At 42.9% G+C, this 20,497-nt stretch overlaps 1 protein-coding gene across 1 annotated transcript; it reads left to right on the forward strand.

Moving 5' to 3' along the window:
- Nucleotides 1-1,768: 1,768 nt before the first annotated feature.
- On the forward strand, nt 1,769-20,270 carry LOC146374148 (TRPM8 channel-associated factor homolog). The gene is made up of 11 exons (XM_084950689.1): nt 1,769-2,541; nt 2,792-3,008; nt 3,424-3,715; nt 12,700-13,001; nt 13,207-13,381; nt 13,654-13,748; nt 16,510-16,723; nt 17,126-17,362; nt 18,500-18,717; nt 18,880-18,993; nt 19,256-20,270. Exons 1-11 carry the CDS (start codon nt 1,895-1,897, stop codon nt 19,496-19,498), a joined length of 2,754 nt encoding a protein of 917 aa, XP_084806815.1. The 5' UTR covers nt 1,769-1,894; the 3' UTR covers nt 19,499-20,270.
- Nucleotides 20,271-20,497: the final 227 nt, after the last annotated feature.

The following is a 20,497-nucleotide window of genomic DNA, read 5'->3' on the forward strand; positions in this document are numbered from 1 at the left end:
ACTGGTTGGGCTGGTTTTCATCTGTCCTAAAAAGGTAACAACAGATTAAAATTGTCAATAAAACCTATGTTTATTCTGAAGCCAGGTGTTGAGGCTGAGGAGCCTGCTAAAATGCCCCACACTGTTTTAAGAGGTTAAAAAGCTCTTCCCAGTCAGCTCAGACTGTGGACAAGCTTACCCTGACCCTCATTTCCCTAAGGTGTTAGGTTACTGTGAGGCAGGGAAGGAAGGACAGGGTGTGGTGGAAGGGAGTAACCTTGTGGAAATATACTGAAAGGGACAAATCCATGACAACCATGACATCATCTATGCATGTTTCTGTGTTGCCTTATTAAAGAGATGGAGGGAATTTGGCTTGTTTGTCCAGCGTGATGGAACATTTAGGACCATTCACTTCTCAGTGCAGGTTATTTTTTGTCCTGGCAAACAGAATTTACCTGTGTACAGTAGATCTGCCTCATGCTTAGATTTACATGTTGCGCCGAGTCAGGAAATCTTAGTGCTTGAATAGCAGAAGATATAGTTTCTTACCTCTACTGTGCCAGTCAGAGTGTGGAGTGTTTGTTGCAGTTTGACACAACGCAGACTTAGACTCAGTTTACAATACACAAATGCTGCTTTCATTTCTGAAATTTGGTGGTTGCTGCACTGCAGGCAGCGTTGGCATTTGAAAACATCAGCTGGAGCAAGCCCTCACTGAGGAAGTTCTAACCAGGATAAACATGGTGTCACAAACATGCATGTTTGTGGTCAGAATTGCAACATGGTGAGTGTATTGTGTGAAACCCAGGTTGCAGATAAAAAGCTCCGGAAAAAAGAAAGGCTTGTGCAGAGGAGTGCGATAAATGGGCAGGAAACTCAGCAGCTGGAAAGTGTTTGCAGCCCTGAAGGTATACCTGCAGGTGAAAGAGTATACCACCGAAAAGGTGCCTGTGTCACAATGGGCCTGATATTTAGACATTTAGGGAAAGGCAAAGAAACTACACATATGCCTGCCAGCACCCTTTAAAGATTTGTTATCATTCACAATCAATTTAAACTTAGAAGTACATTAAAATGGTCACTTTTCATCACACTAATAACAGTGGAAAGCCTTCTGTGAAGACTCTAACTCATGACTGCTGAGTCAGTGTCTTGGTGTATTAGATGCTACAGTCTATGAGTGAGGCAAGGAAGAAAACCTGATGCAGAAATAGGGAAACAAGAGAGCATTTGTTCTGTTTACATTTCAGTTTGAGGCTAAATGCTCACCTGAGAACGAATGACATGTGACTATTTATGATTGTCATTCATTTATTATGTAAAGTTTCCTTTATGTAAAACCCTATGATGAATAAGCCTAAGCTGTTTTTCTCTGTAAACAGATGACAGCTCTGTAAGGGACCACATCGAAGCTGATACTGTAGTCTACAGTACAAACATGTGCTTCTTTTAAGAAACATCGATATTCTTGTTGTTGTGTTTAATTCACCTCCAGAGTTTTTTCTGTTGTGTTCGTATCATTCACACTAGTTAACTTCAAGCGACATGATGAGCAGGTTTTGCTTGATCCTCTTTTAGGGTGTGTAGTCAGCCACAGTGAAACATCATTCCTATTCTGAGAAAGCTTATCCACTGCTTATATTTTTCTATGAATCTGATGTTTAATTTAGCTCTGGCCATTTGTTTGTCCATGGGTTTGTCATCACAGTAAACCCTCCCCTTATTATTAGGGCACCTGAAGTAGGCACTCCTCCTATTCCTGCTCTCATTTGACAGAACAAGGACAACTACAGGACAACTTCTATATAAGAAGTGTTGAACCTCAGGGGCTAAGATAACTTCTCCTGATATCTTGCTCTCTGCCTTCTTCGGCACCTTCTTCTTTGTCTTCAAAGTACAAATCCTACAGGCCATGTCCAACCAGTCCTTCCAAAACCAACATGAAGAGGCCTACGCCTCCCTGATGAGAGGCCTGAAGCAGCTGGACCTACAGGGATCCTATGTTCCCACTGACCTGTTGCTGATCGGAGACCATGCTTTTCCTTTAGCAATGAACAGTCGAGGTCAGGTGCTGATGGCTGCCTCTCTGTACGGCAGTGGAAGGATTGTGGTCCTGGGTCATGAGGGCTACTTGACAGCCTTTCCTGCTCTGGTAGAAAATGCTGTGACCTGGCTGAGAGGTGATGGATCTGATAACCTCTCTGTAAGGGTGCACAGAAATGTCAGTGCAGCTGCTAATAACCTTCAAAAATCCAGCTTCCAAGTAGAAGTTGTGGGAGCCTTCAGTGACAGACTGGGAGTTGGTGTTTATGTGACCGATGCCTACAGCGTGGGCTCAGACTCAATGGAGCTGGTGGCGTTTCTGAAAGCTGGAGGAGGGGTGCTGATAGCTGGACAAGCGTGGAGTTGGGCTGCAGATCACCCCAAAGAGAACGCACTGCATCAGTTTGATGGGAATAAAGTGTCGGGAGTGGCAGGAATCTACTTTTCTAAGAACTGTGGTGAGGCGGAGAACTTGCCTGTCTACCCTCAGATCCCGTCCTCTTGGATGTCTGTGGTGTGAGTGATTCTATTGGTTCTGCTTTACTGCACATAAACAAAGATTACAATTTTATCAAAAGTGAACAGCTTATCTGTCACTGAAGCAAACAGATTTTTTTTCTGTTAGTTGTTAAATATATTTTATTCTATATCCATTTACCCATTTCTAGAGTGTAAAAAATTAAAATGCAAACAAAATACATTCCATAGACTGTCTTTCCTTCTTAAAATGTCTTTCCCCTTTTATTCTTCCCTCTTTCAAATGCAGCATAGGTAAGGATTTTGAGGATGACTTAGAGTTCTTACTCCAGGGAATTTCAGAGTTCGAGCTCCCGCAGGGGTCAACTGCTTCTGAGGTTCTAGTCCATGGACCGCTAGCTTTTCCCATCGGTACTACACATGATGGACGGGCATTCCTCGCAGGAGCCTACTATGGACAGGGACGAGTCATTTTGATTTCACACGAAGGATTTCTGGGACTTGAGGTAAAGTTGACACCTTGAACTAGTATTTAAATTAAAGTTTTTTTCATGAACATATAGCAGGAATTTGCTCCTATTGTACACAAATGCACTATTTTATAGATGTTTCAGCTTAGACAGTAAATATGCTTCCTTTCAACATTTATTTCGGTGTACATTACATTTGTCTACATTAGCAGTTCCCTACGGATTACCCTAGTGTTTGGAAGTAAAAATAAATTTACATTTAAAAAATGTAAATATAGTTACTTTTAAGTAAAACATTTCAAATGCCCTAAAATTCACATATCCTGATAGGGTTAGGAGTTAACAGGAAGTAGTTCTCAAAGAGTTGAATATTTCTGCTAATCTCCCAAACCTTTTATATATCAGATAAACACATGACAGTATTGTTGCTGCTTTTCTTCCTTTGTTTTAGAGCATGGCTCCAATTTGGAAAAATGCCATTCACTGGTTGGATGAAGGCCGCAGAGGGGTTGTTGGTGTAATGATGGATCCTGCACTCAAAGTTCTCAGTGATGCAGGGCTGAAGTGTGAGAAGACAAACTTCAGGAAAGACCTCAGTGTGTTTGTGTGTACAGCATATATCACTGAGCATTTGGAGGAAATCCAAAACTTTGTGGCAGAGGGAGGAGGCCTGCTGATTGGAGGACATGCCTGGTGGTGGGCTCATTCAAATGCTGGGAAAAATGTGCTAACGGAATTCTCAGGTATGAAAATGCACGACAAGAGTGATATATAAAATTATAAAGATATATAAAGTTGAGGATCTGGTTGCTCCTGGCCCAGATAATATGACTTATAACTTCTTGGCTTTAATTAGCATTCTTTCGAGTAAGGAGAGTGTATTGCCTCTAGGCTGAGTCTGTCAAGTATGTCAGAAAAGCAGGACCTAAAGCAGGACTCGCAGACAGGGAATTTAGTTACAGTGTAAAACAATGCAGTCCAAAGCAGTTCCAATAAATGTGATCTCCTCAGCAATGACTTCCCAGCTTCCAGTGCAGAGAATTCCAGAGCCCCGCCCTGGAGCAAGGCCCGGGAAGGGTGCCTGAAGGCAAGCATCTGGCAGCTAGGCCTTAGTCCATGTAGCCTTGCCAGACAGAGCCCAGAAAAGGGACATCGGCCCATCGTCCTGTAGGCCCACAACCAGCAGGAGGTGCTGTAGGGGTCGGGTGCAATGTGTGTTGGGCAGTGGCCAGGAGTGGATGCCCTGGTGGACTGATCCCCCACTACCTAAACTAGTGATTGGGGCATGGAATGTCACCTCTCTGGTGGGGAAGGAGCCTGAGTTAGTGCGTGAGGTTGAGATGTACTGGATAGATATAGTCAGGCTCACCTCAAAGCATGGCTTGGGCTCTGGAAGCAGACTCCTGGAGAGGGGCTGGACTCTGTCTCAGTCTGGAGTTGCCCTTGGTGAGACGCAGTGGGCTGGGGTGGGTATCCGTATCCCCTTGGCTTGCTGCCTGTACGTTGGTGTTTCTCCTGGTGGACAAGAGGGTTTGTTCCCTGTGCTTTTGGGTCGGGGAATAAATCTCCACTGTTGTCGATGATTGATTTTATAATCGTATCACCAGACCTGTGGCCATATGTTCTGGACACTCGGGTGAAAAGAGGGTTCGAGCTGTCAACTGATCACCACCTGGTGGTGAATTGGAACAAGTGGCGCAGGAGGATGCTGGACAGACCTGACTCACCAAAATGTTTAGTGAGGGTGCACAGGGAGGGCCTGGCAGAGGCCCCTGTCTTCGAGATCTTCAACTCACATCTCCAGCAGATCTTCTACAGCAATCCAAGGCAGAGTGAGGGAATTGAGTCTGAATGGACCATGTTCAGCACCTCTACTGCTGAAGCCGCTGCACTGAGCTGCAGCCACAAGGTGGTTGCTGCCTGTCGTGGTGCCAACCCCTGAACCAAAAGGTGGACACCAGAGGTGAAGGGAGCTACCAGGCTGAAGAAGGAGTCCTATCGGGCTTGGTTAACTGTGGAACTTCAGAAGCAGCTGATAGGTACTGACAGGCCAAGGTCTGCTTAGCCGGCAATACGTCAGACTCATTTCCGGTGGGTGATGGACTTATTCAGTGATGTGATGGATTTCTTTTCTTGGATGGTGAGGTTAGACAAATAAATTCCTGCACCAGAGAAGGTTGCTGAAACCTTAATCCTGATTTGCCTTTGGCCTTTGATGTGTTGTACCAACTGACCTTTGTCCATGAACTTTGAAACTTCTTCTTCTACAATGGAGGATGGTAAGTGTTGCATCTTCAAAAAATAAAAATACAATAACTGAGACTTACAATGAAGTATCGTTGCAACTGGTTTACTGAACCTTCTTTTCAGTGCATGTACAGAACAGGAGTATCCATTTTCTACTGCCTCCTACAGGACACACTCTTCTTCCACTTCCTTACACATTAATGTAACACAGAACCAATACTGCCTGTCCTGGCATTACCATTGTAACAACACACTCATTCTGTTTCTTTCAGAAGAATAACAGGAACTTAGGATGTAGGTATCTATGAATAATAACTATTATGTATACTCATATATTTATATAACCTACTAATTTCTTGCGATACCACATCTCCTCCCCCCCTTAAGTCAACAACTCCCTTGACTTACAAAATAACTGTTTATCTAAAGAATGCTTAACAAGCAATCAACATGTAATTAAGGTAACCATACAACCATACAACTGTACATAGGTTTCCATGTTTCTCTTTTTTTTTTTTTACTAACTAGGAAGGTACGTCCTTCCTGTGAGATCAGAGCGCATTGTTGCTCTATTTCTGGAAGATCTCACTCTACCTAACAAAGTCCTTTAAAGTCTCTGGTGGACGTCTCTCTCTCTGGGAACGTCGCAACACGGGTGTCACTGAAGAGTCTCCGGGAGCCGGAGTCTCCGGAGCATAAGGCAACTCCATTGCCGGAGGTTGTGGCGTTGTGTCCAACTCCGATGGCAAGCAGCACTCAGGCACTGATTCTTTGTCAAGCAATGGCTCCACCTCCCTGTCTGGTGTACTGGGAACAGTGTCAGCCACTCTTGCTCTCACCTGATCCACGTGCCGCTTCACAGTTTGACCTGATCCAATGGTAACAATGTAAGACACTGGACCCGATGCTCTCACAATGACTGCGGGAATCCACTTCGGGCCATAGGAGTAGTTTCTGAAGAAGACCTTGTCTCCTGGTGTGAAACTTCTCAGTCTTTTCTTGGTGTCATGATTTTCTTTCTGTTTCAATTGTTTGTGCTGCACTTTTGTTTTCACATCAGGCATGAGCAAGTCCAAAACTGATCTGAGTCTCCTTGACATCATCAACTCTGCAGGTGATAAACCAGTAGTGGCATGCGGTGTGATGCGATAACTGAACAGAAATCGGGACAGTCTGGTTTGCAAGGTATCACCTTTGACTTTCTTCATCCCCTCCTTAAAGGTCTGGACCGCCCTCTCAGCCAGCCCATTTGAAGAAGGGTGGAAAGGTGCTGATCTCACATGGTCAATTCCATTCTGCTTCATGAATGACTCAAATTCAGCACTTGTGAAACATGTTCCGTTATCTGAAACTAACATTTTAGGTAGTCCAAACACACTGAAACTCTGGCGCAGTTTCTCTATAGTTACCTGTGATGTAGAGGATTTCACAGGGTAAATGTCCATCCACTTGGAATGAGCATCCACAATGATTAGAAACATCTCCCTGAGGAAAGGCCCTGCATAGTCCACATGGATTCTGGACCATGGTGACTCCGGCCACTCCCAAGGGTGTAATGGTGCAGTAGGTGGTGACTTGTAGTGTTTCTGACACTCCTGACATGCCTGCACTTCTCTTTCAATGTTCTCATCCATCCCTGGCCACCATACATACGACCTTGCCAAGCCTTTCATCTTCGACATGCCTGTATGAGTCTGGTGCAGGAGTTTCAATATTTTGTCTCAGCCTTTGGTGGGAATAATTACTCGGGCTCCCCAGAGCACGCAACCATCCCTCACACTCAGTTCCAGCTTTCTCTGTCGATATGGCTTTAAACAGGCATCGGTCTCAGTTGGCCAGCCTTTTAAGGTGTACTCGTGGACTTGCGACAACAAGACATCCTTAGCTGTCCATCGTTTGATCTGTGCAGTGTCCACTAATGTGTCATCCAGTACATCCATCATTAAAACCTGCTCAGCCATCTCTTGCTCAGGTGCTGAGTCTGGTACCGGCAACCGGCTGAGCGCATCCGCGTTTTTATGGTGTTTTCCTGGCTTGTACCTGATGTTGTACTCGTAAGCACTCAATGTCACAGCCCATCTTTGTACTCTTGGTGAGCCCATCTGAGGTATAGGCTTCTTTTCATTGAACAGTGAGATTAGGGGTTTATGATCTGTGTAAATCGTGAAAACTCAGCCATACAAGTATTTGTGAAATTTCTTGATGCCAAATATCACAGCTAAACCTTCTTTGTCAAGCTGAGAATACTTTTTCTCAGCAGGAGAGAGTGTGCGTGACATGAACCCTGTCGAGATGAAATATTATTTTATATTTATAATCTATGTTACTATTCATAATCCTTATTATTACTGTTGCATCATTTATGATTTATCATTATTGTCATTTCATTGACACATTTATGGAAACTGGTGATGTTATATTAAAGTCTGTATTTCAGGGGTTAGCATAAGCACATAATCTTTCATTGCAGGTGCAACTGTAATCATGTTATACACATATTGCATAATTAAAGGGTTGAAGCTCGGTCAAGTTAATTAATGGTTTGAAGCTACGGGCAGCGCGATGTCTGGCCGATCAATGGAGCAAAGTTCAGCTATTGAAAGGTTGCCTACATGTTTACAGTATAATTTACTACATGTTGCCTGTGTTATGGATGTTTGCCTGGTAACAGATGACGTAGAGGGAGGTCATGCACTTAGATTAACGACACAGACACATAGCCTGTCTGGGTAAACTGATTGCAAGTGTTGTCTAAGTCTAGACAAGTAGAATAACAGGAAGCATCTGGAGGAACAGAGGAAGTAGCGGTTCCTTTTTAGAATATGTCCTCGCTGGAGTTACTGGTCATCATAAGTATAAATATCACACCCACCTATTGTAAGGCGGGAGATGGAGCCTGATGTTTTGCAGAGCCCATCTTCACCACATATATGTGTTATAATAAAATAATTTGTGTTGACCCACTATGGACTTTCAGTCGTATGTCTCTTCCTCAAAAATTCGAACTATGACAACCCCAAAGGTCTCTCGCTTCCATCCTCCATCTTATGTGACAATACGGCGCCTACGCCGTATGGGGGTGCATCACATGAGAGAACCAACTCACGGTCAGCAGAATAATGAACTAACACCTCTGCTGAGTTCAACAGGTTCTTGGATTTCTGGAATGCTTCCTCTTGTCTCTTTTGCCATGTCCACCGTACCTCGTGTCTCAAAAGTTCATGTAAGGGTGCCAACAGGGTTGCCAGATTTGGAAGGAATTTGTTGTAGTAATTTAGCAAACCTAAGTATGCTTTCAGTTCAGTGACATTTGTGGGGGGTAGGTGCATCCATGATTGCTTTAACTTTCTTTTCCATTGGGTGGAGCCCCTGGGCATCCACTATGTGCCCCAAGTACTCCACTTTCTCTTGCATGAAGGCACACTTGCACCTCTTTAACCTCAACCCAGCTTCCTCCAACCGGGTCAACACCTCATCCAGGTTCTGTAGATGGTTTACTTCATCCACTCCAGTCACTAAGATGTCATCTAAATACACCGCTACGTGAGGTATCCCCTTCAAAAGACTTTCCATGGTCCTCTGGAATATTGCTGGAGCAGAGGCCACTCCAAAAGGCAATCTGTTATACGTGAACAGCCCCCGAGATGTGTTTACTGTCACGTACTTTTTCGATTCGTCATCCAAGAGGATTTGCTGGTAAGCGTGGCTCATGTCTAATTTTGAGAACTGCTTACCCCCGGACAGTGTGGCAAACAAGTCCTCCATTCTGGGTATGGGGTACTGCTCCAGTGAAGCCACGGTATTTACAGTAAGCTTATAATCCCCACACAGTCTTATTGTCCCTGTGGGCTTCAGGAGTGGCACTACTGGTGCCGCCCATTCAGCATATTTCACTGGCGAGATGATGCCTTCTTTCAACAGTCGGTCTATTTCCTCATCGACTTTTGCTCGCATAGCAAAGGGGACAGAACGTGGACGGAAGAAGCGTGGGGTGGCATCACTTTTCACATGAATAGCAGCTTTCATTCCTTTCAGGGTGCCCAACTCCTCTTTGAATACATTCTCATGTTTACTTAACACTTGCTGAAGTGTTTTTTCTGTTGTTTTGACTTGGTGCAGCTTTCTGTTGTTAGGACTGTTTTTCACTTCACCCCAGTCCAATTTAATTTCCTCGAGCCAAGCTCGACCTAGCAAGCTGGGGCCGTCGCCTTCGACCACCACCAGGGGCAGATGTTTTTTCTGCTGCTTGTATTTGACGCTGACTCGTGTTGCACCAATCACCTTAACAGGATCCCCTGTATAAGTTTCGAGCTTGATTTTGATGGGCTGCAGGCTGGGGGGCTTGCTGTCTTTCCCTGTTTCTCTGAATGTTGCTTCGTTCATGACTGTTAGGCAACATCCAGTGTCTATTTCAAAGTTCACCTTTTTTCCATCAATTTGCATATCCACAGTGTAGGGGTCTACTCTTCTCAAGTGTACCACACTGCCACGCCCTAACTTGAACAGTTTTCTTTTGTGCCCTTGACTGCACTTGACACAGTTCAACATGAAAGAGTCATCTTCAGAGCTATCAGTTTTGTTGTTATCTGCTTTATCGCCCACATTGTGAGTACTGTAGTGTGAACTCTGCTTTTTTTCTTTCTTTACATATGTCGATCCATACTTTTTCTGGTTCAGTTTAGTCTTGCTTCTACAAGCTCTAGCTATGTGTCCCACTTTACCACAAGCATGACATTTTTCTTGTTTGTACTTACAGTCTGCTGCTGTGTGCTTGGTTCCTTTGCAACGATAACACTCTTTATTTTCTGCTTTAAAGGTACGACTCTCCTGTTGTCCTCTAGCGAGACTGAAACATTTTGCTGACGCTCCTGAGGTCTGCAGATCCTGTGCATTCTTATTTGCAGTCTCCATGGCTACTGCAATTGACAGAGCCTTGTCAAACGTGAGATCTATTTCTGACAAGAGACGTCTCTGAATTCGGTCATCCTTAATTCCGCAGACGATCCTATCTCTCAACATCTGTTGTAACGTGTTGCCATAGTTACAATCCTGTGCCAGGCGACGCAGCTCCGCTACATATTCCATGACGGTTTCATTCGGCTTGCGGGAGCGAGAGTCGAACTTATACCTTTGCACAATTTCACTGGGCTTCGGATCGAAGTGATTTTTCATCAGAAGCACCAGCTCTTGGAAGGTTTTGTCTTTGGGCTTGGCCGGGCTGAGAAGGTTTCGCATCAAGCTGTACGTCGCTGCTCCGACGACACTTATTAATATCGCTCTTTGTTTCTCTGCATCGTCAATCCCGTTAGCTGCGAAAAACTGCTCGAGTATTTCCGTATACTCATCCCAAGTCTGATTCTTTGGATCGAACGCTACTAGCGTGCCAATTGTAGCCATTTCTGCTTCGAGCTTACTGCCTTCTATTTCCAGCCGAAAACTTTTGCATTCTTTGAAAAACTAGCCAAACCTGTAGCCGACTCCATCACTTTTTTTTTCTTCTCTTTTCTTTCAGTCCGATCGCCCAAACTCCTTCCCCCTAAACGTCCTCGTCGCCAAAAAGATGTTGCATCTTCAAAAAATAAAAATACAATAACTGAGACTTACAATGAAGTATCGTTGCACTGGTTTACTGAACCTTCTTTTCAGTGCATGTACAGAACAGGAGTATCCATTTTCTACTGCCTCCTACAGGACACACTCTTCTTCCACTTCCTTACACATTAATGTAACACAGAACCAATACTGCCTCTCCTGGCATTACCATTGTAACAACACACTCATTCTGTTTCTTTCAGAAGAATAACAGGAACTTAGGATGTAGGTACCTATGAATAATAACTATTATGTATACTCATATATTTATATAACCTACTAATTTCTTGCGATACCACAGTAAGAATGTTCTAAATTCCTTCAGGGTCTGGCTGATCTTGTTTCGGAGTGCATCTATGGTGAAATGGACCCATCCTATCCTTTTACTCAGGAGCTGTTTCTGTGCTTCCCATAAGATCTTTTCAGGTCCATGTCCTTGAGTGTAGAACGAAGGCACAAACTCCTAGGAACCAGTTTGGACTGGGAACCAGTGTGAGATTCAGTCTGTCTGCGTCTCAGGTTAAAGTGGAGGTTGTTCCTATAGTCCCCTAGTTTCCCCAAATCCCTTACATAGACCAACCTATGTACCAAGTGAACTCACACTACTCACATCTTGTCCTATCTGACCTAAAATGGTTACATGATGTAGTTAGGCAAGGCCTTACAGTGGTTTCACCCTTAATGCCTAGTGATGGTAAGGACCCATGCCTATTTTCACACCTTGGCTCATCTAATGACTCACAACAGTGGGTCAGCAACCTTCACTTCCACCTCCAAAGCAGAAAACCCCCACTAGAGGTTAAGTACCTGGGACTCTCCAACTGTAGTTTTTAGAACTGAAAATGCCTCATGATAAGAGCTAAAACATCTCCACAAACTTAAATAAAATCCAGTTGCCTTCTTTTTTTTTTAAATCTCTGGATGATAGAAAGCTACACACACATATCGCTGTGCTGTTTCCCAGGAAACCAGACATGAAAATGAGGAATTGAGGAATCAGAGCTCTGTTTTGCACTCGAGGGTTGTCAGTACTTACCCCTGAGTGCTGGTCAGGATACAAGACTGAGATTTCCTTCCTTTTTGGACATTTATTGCCGGCTGGTAATTATGTAGGCGTATGTGGGCCAATAAGTCACCAAAGTAACATTACAGTGGTGTCAGTTCAAAATACCACTCACTCTGCTGACATACTTTATCTTTCAAGCTCGGTTCCTCCACCAGAGGCCTAAGAGATTAAGTATTCTGCACAGTATCTTTGGTGCTTCTTGGACTGTGCACTTCTTGATAGAGATCTCGGATGTTGGTCTTGGAATCTGCTGGAGTCACTCGCACAGTTTACGGGTGACTGCCCTGAGGAAATGATACTACTACTACTACTACTGATACTACTACTACTACTACTACTACTGATACTACTACTACTACTACTAATTATTATTATTATTGACCCAGCATTGTTTCCAGAAGTCCTGCAAGGCTAAAAAGCTTATTCATGGCCAGAATGGACTATGCATTTTTCCTCTTGAAACTGACAGTTGGAGTCTTCTCTTGTCCAACAAATTATGGACCTAACTGTATGTGGTATACATGAGTCACTAAATGTGAAAAAATATTTTTGGGCTTGTTTTCAAACTCAAAATTACTGGTAGTGTTTTTATAGTTTGCCTGTATCATTTAAATCCTTTTACACTACAACCCATGATTGCCCATAAAAACATCGTAAAGCTCTTTTATTATATATATACAGAGCTCTAATGTGATATTAAGGTGGCACCTCTTGGGCAAAAAAACCCCCAACCTTCTGCAGTTTAATGAAAAAACCAAAGTCATTACACTTTCAACAGTAAACGAGAGTATATTAAGTCAGATTTGCTTTAATATCTTCCAGGGAACAAGATCCTGAACCAAATGGGATTGAGCCTGTTGCCAGCAACAATCGGAGGAGGATCATACAAAGCCCCTGTACCCAGCCAGGCTATTAAAGACAGCTACCACTTCCGCCACCTTCTAAACCGCTTCGCTGCCCATGTGACTACAGGTGAAGAACTTAGCCAGCATGAGGAGGGATATCTGAAAAAGCTGGGCAACGACTGCAACGTCTACTTGCAGATGAAAGCCCATGACTCCTCCCACTACAGACAAGTTTTGGTCATACTCATGGATATATTAATAACATCAGGCCTGCCAGAAGTGAGTAGACAACATAATATGATCATCTTAAAAAATTCCAAAAGAATGAAACAGTGCTGGTTGACTTCTCACAGCTATAAGTGACCAATGACTGACAGCTGCCCAATCTATGAGTGTTTGGTTTTGGTAGGTTTCTTTTGGCTGCAGATGCTGTGATAATGTGCGAAAGATAATTTTTTTTTAACATTCACCACTCATTTTCAAGGTGAGTGACACCTGCCCTGTAAAGAGTCCCAAAGACCACCTCCTCCTCGCTGTGGGTACCCAGGTATATAAGGTTTCCCCAGACCCTGACGCTCTCCTGCCCTACCTCATTAAGGACAACCCAATGATGCCTGTTGTCTATAACCACCGGATCAAGGTTGATGTTGATACAGCAGGTCAGATCTCTCCGCTGTGTTATGTGAACTGGTTATAATTTTACAATTTACAATATGTGTACAGTGGTTATTGTTTTGCTAACACATTTGAATCACATAGCAATGTTCACCATGATGCAGCAATGTTTGTTACTTGATGTTACACAGTTTTAATCTGTGAACCTCACTGTAGACACTGAAAACTGTGAAATACAGTTTTTAAAATACTGATTTTATACCTGCAAATGTCCCTGACTGTGTTGTTTTATTTTTTAAACATAATTGTGTTTCAGATGGGGAAGAGTGGATCAGCACAGGTCTCTACCTCTCTCCTGGTATGAAGACCTACATGGCCATACCACCTCAGATTGTCAACAAGGATTGGAAGGTACTGCATATGAAGTCAATTGATTTTAATTTCAGTGATAATGCTGACCCCATGCAAGTCTCTGTCCTCAGGAGGCATCTAATCGGGATGCCTCCTAAAGGTTGGGGTCCACAATATTTTATTCTCATTATTTATTTTAAATATGCATTTTCTAGCCTGATGTGATACTTTGAAGATTATAGACCATCATAAGTATAAGCTGAGGTTCCAGTCAAGCCCACTAGACTGCCCCCAGCAGTATAATGATATGGCATGCCTCAGCCTTCAATATCAATCCACCTATATCTAATGGGTGGGTGACATAACCCAGTGGTTTTAAAGCTTAAAGCCTCAACTTCAGTGCTTTGGCTACAATCATGTTGGGTTTTTTTTAAAAACTGCAAGTGACCATATTGGGATGAGACAGAGTTAAGTTACCCAATTTAACAAGGTCACGCAGACACAAAAACATAACTGCAGGGATAATTACTTTAAAAATGTAAAACAAAAAAAGTTGGTAGAAAGATCAGATTTGGCAGGGAGATTCCTATCAGCCAATTCAATTCAATTCAATTCAATTTTATTTATCGCCAAATCACAACAAAAGTCGCCTCAAGGCGCTTCATAGATACAGAGAAAAACCCAACAATCATATGACCCCCTATGAGCAAGCACTTTGGCGACAGTGGGAAGGAAAAACTCCCTTTTAACAGGAAGAAACCAGGCTCAGGGAGGGGCGGCCATCTGCTGCGACCGGTTGGGGTGAGAGAAGGAAGACAGGATAAAAGACATGCTGTGGAAGAGAGACAGAGGTTAATAACAGATATGACTCAATGCAGAGAGGTCTATTAATACATAGTGAGTGAGAAAGGTGACTGGAAAGGAAAAACTCAATGCATCTTGGGAATCCCCCGGCAGCCTACGTCTATTGCAGCATAACTAAGGGAGGATTCAGGGTCACCTGGTCCAGCCCTAACTATATGCTTTAGCAAAAAGGAAAGTTTTAAACCTAATCTTAAAAGTAGAGATAGTTTCTGTCTCCCGAATCCAAACTGGAAGCTGGTTCCACAGAAGAGGGGCCTGAAAACTGAAGGCTCTGCCTCCCATTCTACTTTTAAATACTCTAGGAACAACAAGTAGGCCTGCAGAGCGAGAGCGAAGTGCTCTAATAGGGTGATATGGTACTACAAGGTCATTAAGATAAGATGGGGCCTGATTATTTAAGACCTTGTATGTGAGGAGCAGGATTTTGAATTCAATTCTGGACTTAACAGGAAGCCAATGAAGGGAAGCCAAAACAGGAGAAATATGCTCTCTCCTTCTAGTCCCTGTCAGTACTCTTGCTGCAGCATTTTGGATTAACTGAAGGCTTTTCAGTGAGTTTTTTGGACATCCTAATAATAATGAATTACAGTAGTCCAGCCTGGAAGTAATAAATGCATGAACTAGTTTTTCAGCGTCACTCTGAGACAGGATATTTCTAATTTTAGAGATGTTGCGCAAATGGAAGAAAGCAGTCTTACATATTTGTTTAATATGTGCGTTGAAGGACATGTCCTGGTCAAAAATGACTCCAAGGTTCCTCACAGCGTTACTGGAGGCCAAGGTAATGCCATCCAGAGTATGAATCTGGTTAGATACCATATTTCTAAGATTTTCAGGGCCGAGTACAATAACCTCAGTTTTATCTGAATTAAGAAGCAGAAAGTTAGCGGCCATCCAGGTCTTTATGTCTTTAAGACATTCCTGCAGTTTAACTAATTGGTGTGTGTTATCTGGCTTCATGGACAGATAGAGCTGGGTGTCATCTGCATAGCAGTGAAAATGTATGCTATGTCTTCTAATGATGCTGCCTAAGGGAAGCATGTATAATGTAAACAGAATTGGTCCTAGCACTGAACCCTGTGGAACTCCATAATTGACCTCAGTGTGTGAAGAGGACTCTCCATTTACATGCACAAATTGGAGTCTATTAGATAGATATGATACAAACCACTGCAGTGCAGTACCTGTAATACCTACAGCATGTTCTAATCGCTCTAATAGGATATTATGGTCGACAGTATCGAACGCTGCACTGAGGTCTAGCAGGACAAGCACAGAGATGAGTCCACTGTCAGAGGCCATAAGAAGATCATTTGTAACCTTCACTAAAGCTGTTTCTGTGCTGTGATGAGCTCTGAAACCTGACTGAAACTCTTCAAATAAACCATTCCTCTGCAGATGATCTGTTAGCTGTTTGACAACTACTCTTTCAAGGATTTTTGATATGAAAGGAAGGTTGGAGATTGGCCTATAATTAGCTAAGACTGCTGGGTCTAGAGATGGCTTTTTGAGTAAAGGTTTAACCACAGCCAGCTTGAAGGCCTGTGGTACATAGCCGACCATTAGAGATAGGTTGATCATATTTAAGATCGAAGAATTAATCAATGGCAGGACTTCTTTGAGCAGTTTTGTAGGAATGGGGTCTAAAAGACACGTTGATGGTTTGGAGGAAGTAATTATTGAAGTTAACTCAGAAAGATCAATTGGAGAAAAAGAGTCTAACTTAACATCAATGGTACTAAGAGTAGCTGTAGATAATATTACATCTGTGGGATGATTACTGGTAATTTTTTCTCTAATGATAAAAATTTTATTTGTGAAGAAGTTCATGAAGTCATTACTAGTTATGCGGCAATGGTCCAAAATCTAAGGCTTAAAAAAGAGAGAGACGGCAGTTTCTGGCACCTATTCAGTTAACTAACACGTGCTAATAATGCATTTTCCTTTTCTTCTGCAGATTCAGATAGGATGTCAAACTGACTCACTGCATCACAATGAGGAGCTGAAGAGACCACAGTCTGTCCATGAGCGATTTCCTGTCACTGCACAGATGATACAGGTTTGGAACCTGTGGGGAGGACTCATTTACCTGGTGGCCCCACCCAAAACACAAGTGAAGGGTTTGGAGGTCATAGTGCAGATGGCTGTACCTGCTCCATATTACAAGTCTGGTGAGTCTGTGGTGGATTTAACTTTAATATGTGTTTATCCAAGTGTGTCTCCAAGTAGCAGTTTAACTGTGAAACAGGGTTTCTTAACTGTTAATCAAAGCTACTAACTGACCAATAATCATTGTGTACGTCATAATGTATAATGTACTGTATAAATGAAAAGACTTTGTGATTTATATCATGAGCATCAATTTCCCGTGGACCATTGTTATCTATGAAACCTCATCATTATAAAGTTGTTATTTGTCTCTGTAGATCTTGATGTGACACAAGTTTGTAATCTATCTAGTATGAGACATTAGCTAACTTTAAGTTAACGTTAGCTAACCCCTAGTCCTTTTTTTATATATGTTATAGCCCGAAGCGTTTTAGTAGATCCACTCCTCTCTTTGCTCTTTTCAGGTGTAACAACTGCAGCTCAGTGGTTAACGCTGCGCACGGCTCCTTCACCCTGGGCAGAGTTGGAGTTTGAAAACATCATTCTCACCATACCATCAGATGTTGTTCGGGGTCTGGAGCGCCCAGATGAGCTGGCTGCTCTGTGGGATGAAATCATGAGGGCCATTGCAGATCTGGCTGCCAAACCACACAAATTTCCCCGCAAGGAGCGCTTTGTGGCAGATGTGCAGATTTCTCACGGTAAGTGCATTTTGCCTCATGTTGTACAGTACACACCTTGCACTTATTTGCTTGTTCTTAGAGACTCCCAAGAACATAAAGCCTGACCAAAAAAACGCTGGGTGACTGAGTGGTTACATGTGGACCAGTCTTTGGACCAGCTGGCACTCCTAACACTCAGGAGTGTTAGCTCCTAACACAGCTAACACTCCTTGGAATGAATTAAGTGGTTTAGATGAGTAATTCATTCTTTTTTGCTTGGGATGGAGTCACTGGGAACAGGAAGACAGACTCAGAAGAAGAAAACAGAGTAACCAACCAAGAAATCAGTGTGGACTCTCCTGAAAGCTCAAGTTGAATACCTGCCATCCCAAGTCTGCTCTCTCTGCTTCAACCCCTCATGTCAGACATCTTGCAGCCCATTTGGTGTACTTCCTTTCCTTCCAAAGCCAATTACTGCTTCACTCATCAGCTTCTGATAGTGATGGCTTGAATCCACATTTTCTCCTCGGGGACCTGGTTGTTGTCCTCTGCAACCCACCTCTACATGAAATACCTAGGTGCACCTTGTTCTGCATCGGCTGCTATGTCTATATGTTTGTGATCGGAACCTCACAGAGTGTTGAAGGCCACAACAAATGGGAGAGTAATACGAACTGCCGACACCGTATTTTTAATTTACGAGAGTAGCAGGTTCTATCTATGACAACAAGGCCTTTCTTCCTCAGTTAGTCAATATGGTCTGAGTCTTTAAACCTCGCATTCTATCACTGCCCTGAATGCTTGACTGATCGCTCTGCCAGCACTGGAGTGGATATTTCATGGATAGCCTGCAAAAGATAAGCTCCAAGATTTGCTGGGCTTCAATTTCATGTCACCCATGTAGGTGTGAATAGGAGGCAGCTGCTGTCCAGCCTGTAGATGCTCTTCTCCAACAACCCACTTGAAAGCTCAGATGAGCTGTGGTGAAGGTTGCTGGGGAGTTCGGGCATTCTGTCACTATTCACACTTCCAGTGATCAACTATAGTGTAATGATGCTTTTGTTTGGTTCTTTGCTCAGATAGATACAATGGCATTCTCTCTTTTTTGTCTATCAAAGCTGTAAAATCTGAAAGAATCATCACTATACCACTGTTTATTGCTCTTTTTCTTTTCAGGCTGGATGCATGCAGGTTATCCTATCATGGCACACAAAATGACAGCTCATGAACTGGTCGGCGTCAAAAAAGGTAATCCGATGTGGGGCCCCATCCATGAACTGGGACACAATCAACAGAGAGCTTGCTGGGAGTTCCCACCAAACACCACAGAGTGTACATGCAACCTGTGGTCAGTGTATGTGAATGAAGAGGTGCTGGGTGTCGACAGGGAGAAGGTGGAGTAAATGACATATGTCTTTGAGACAAATGGCCAGAAAGATCTTATATTGTTACGCTTTTTAGGAGAACGTTTTTGATGTTATATGATGACAAACCACTTAACTATGTTTTAGAGTAAAATATTTTACGATCATCTCATCCCATGTTGTTTAATGCAGACTGAAGGAGCCATGACTTCAGCAAACCGACAAAGTCGAATAAATGACTATGTCGCGGGAGACAGGACACTTGAGAGCTGGAGCATGTGGGTGGCTCTGGAAACATATATGCAGGTGAGAGAATTCTGCTCTGTAGAGAAACTGTCCTTTGTCCACACTGGAGTGACCTGCTTTCACTGGAAAAAAAATTATTGCATATAAAACTGAAAGCCAAGTGTGAAACAAGGAGAGTTCAAGAAATGTTTTCAATCAAGTCACTTTTAAGAAAGTGTGGAGACATAATTATAAACAGTATCTTAACAGTCAGTCCTTTGTCCACACTGGAGTGCACATAACACGACTACCAGCATTATGATTCTTGTCTCCTCATCTGCAGCTCCAGGAAAGGTTTGGCTGGGATGCCTTTAAGAAGGTGTTTGCTGCGTATCACCACATAAAGGACTTCCCCGGTGACAACAAAGGAAAGATGAACCTGTATGCTGAGACTTTTTCCCAGACTGTGGGGATGGACCTGACTGGCTTCTTTAAGGCCTGGGGCTGGCCAATAGAAACAGCCACTGAGGAGAAGCTGTCCCAGCTGCCTCCCTGGAACGATCACCCCATGACCCAGTATCAATAAACCTCAGACCACTGAAGGGTGGTTTTAACCAGTATCTTAACTTGAAGTGAATGATGGGCAACACAGTGAATTGATTTGGTGTTTGGTGTTCTGTTTTAACAACATTTATTAGAGTATCTGAATAGAAAAACAGAAATGATGTACTGAGGTTGCAGGGTTTGAATTCAGTATTGTAACTGGTTTGTGATTCTCATGTTCCCGAGGGGAAACACAGTAGGCTTCCACTTACTGCCAGGTAGACTAGACTTTTGATGGTATAAGGAGTGGCATCTTTGCCTTTATTTCATAGTTGATGTGAAGATACAGGCAGGAAATATGACTTGTTATACATGTTCTGGGCTGAAATCATACCAAGGCATTGCACTACTATAGCATACATTTCAATCATTTGTTCTCTATAAAGAAATACAATGCATTATGTTTCTGTTTTGCTCTTGGTTTCTGTTTGCCAACCTGTTTCGGTTTCTTTTACTTGCACTGCAACCCTTTCCTTATGTAAAATGAATTTTTATAAAGAAATTAATATTCAAAAGAATACAAGGGATTTTCTACAGGTTTATACTGTAAGAGTGTGGATGTGGAAGATGTGTATTTTCTTTGTGTGAGTAAGTAAACTGCATCTTTCATTTGATCTGCTGTTGTATATTTGAATTATGCTGGTTCATAATACAGAGGTCAGACTTTATATAAGCAAACCTTTGTCTTTGCTTTCACACTGATATCTGTTTGCTCACAACTGAAACACTAATAAACGTGAGTTATACCTCTCAGACACTTCCTTTTTCATTCAGCTCTGGAGAGAAACTTTAGAGTTCACGTTTTTTTCTGTGTTGAAGAAGATTATCTGTTGAAGACAAATGCAGGTATCAATAAGAGACAACTAGAGTACAGGTGTGTGTGAGTGGGTGGGAAGATCAGTAGAACAGATGCATGTCAGAGTCGGGTGACAGGTCAAGAAAGAAAGGCTGAGGACATCTACTGGTGATATGGAGAGCTGCA

Source organism: Perissodus microlepis, chromosome 14 (assembly GCF_051167445.1).
Source record: "Perissodus microlepis isolate ML-2025 ecotype Zambia chromosome 14, ASM5116744v1, whole genome shotgun sequence".
Taxonomy (NCBI): domain Eukaryota; kingdom Metazoa; phylum Chordata; class Actinopteri; order Cichliformes; family Cichlidae; genus Perissodus; species Perissodus microlepis.

Excerpts from the sequence above, each read along its gene's own strand:
- LOC146374148 (XM_084950689.1), top strand. The coding sequence starts at position 1,895 with ATGTCCAACCAGTCCTTCCAAAACCAACATGAAGAGGCCTACGCCTCC. Across the intron at positions 2,542-2,791 it reads TCCTCTTGGATGTCTGTGGT|CATAGGTAAGGATTTTGAGG; the intron begins GTGAGTGATTCT and ends TTTCAAATGCAG. Across the intron at positions 3,716-12,699 it reads TGTGCTAACGGAATTCTCAG|GGAACAAGATCCTGAACCAA; the intron begins GTATGAAAATGC and ends AATATCTTCCAG.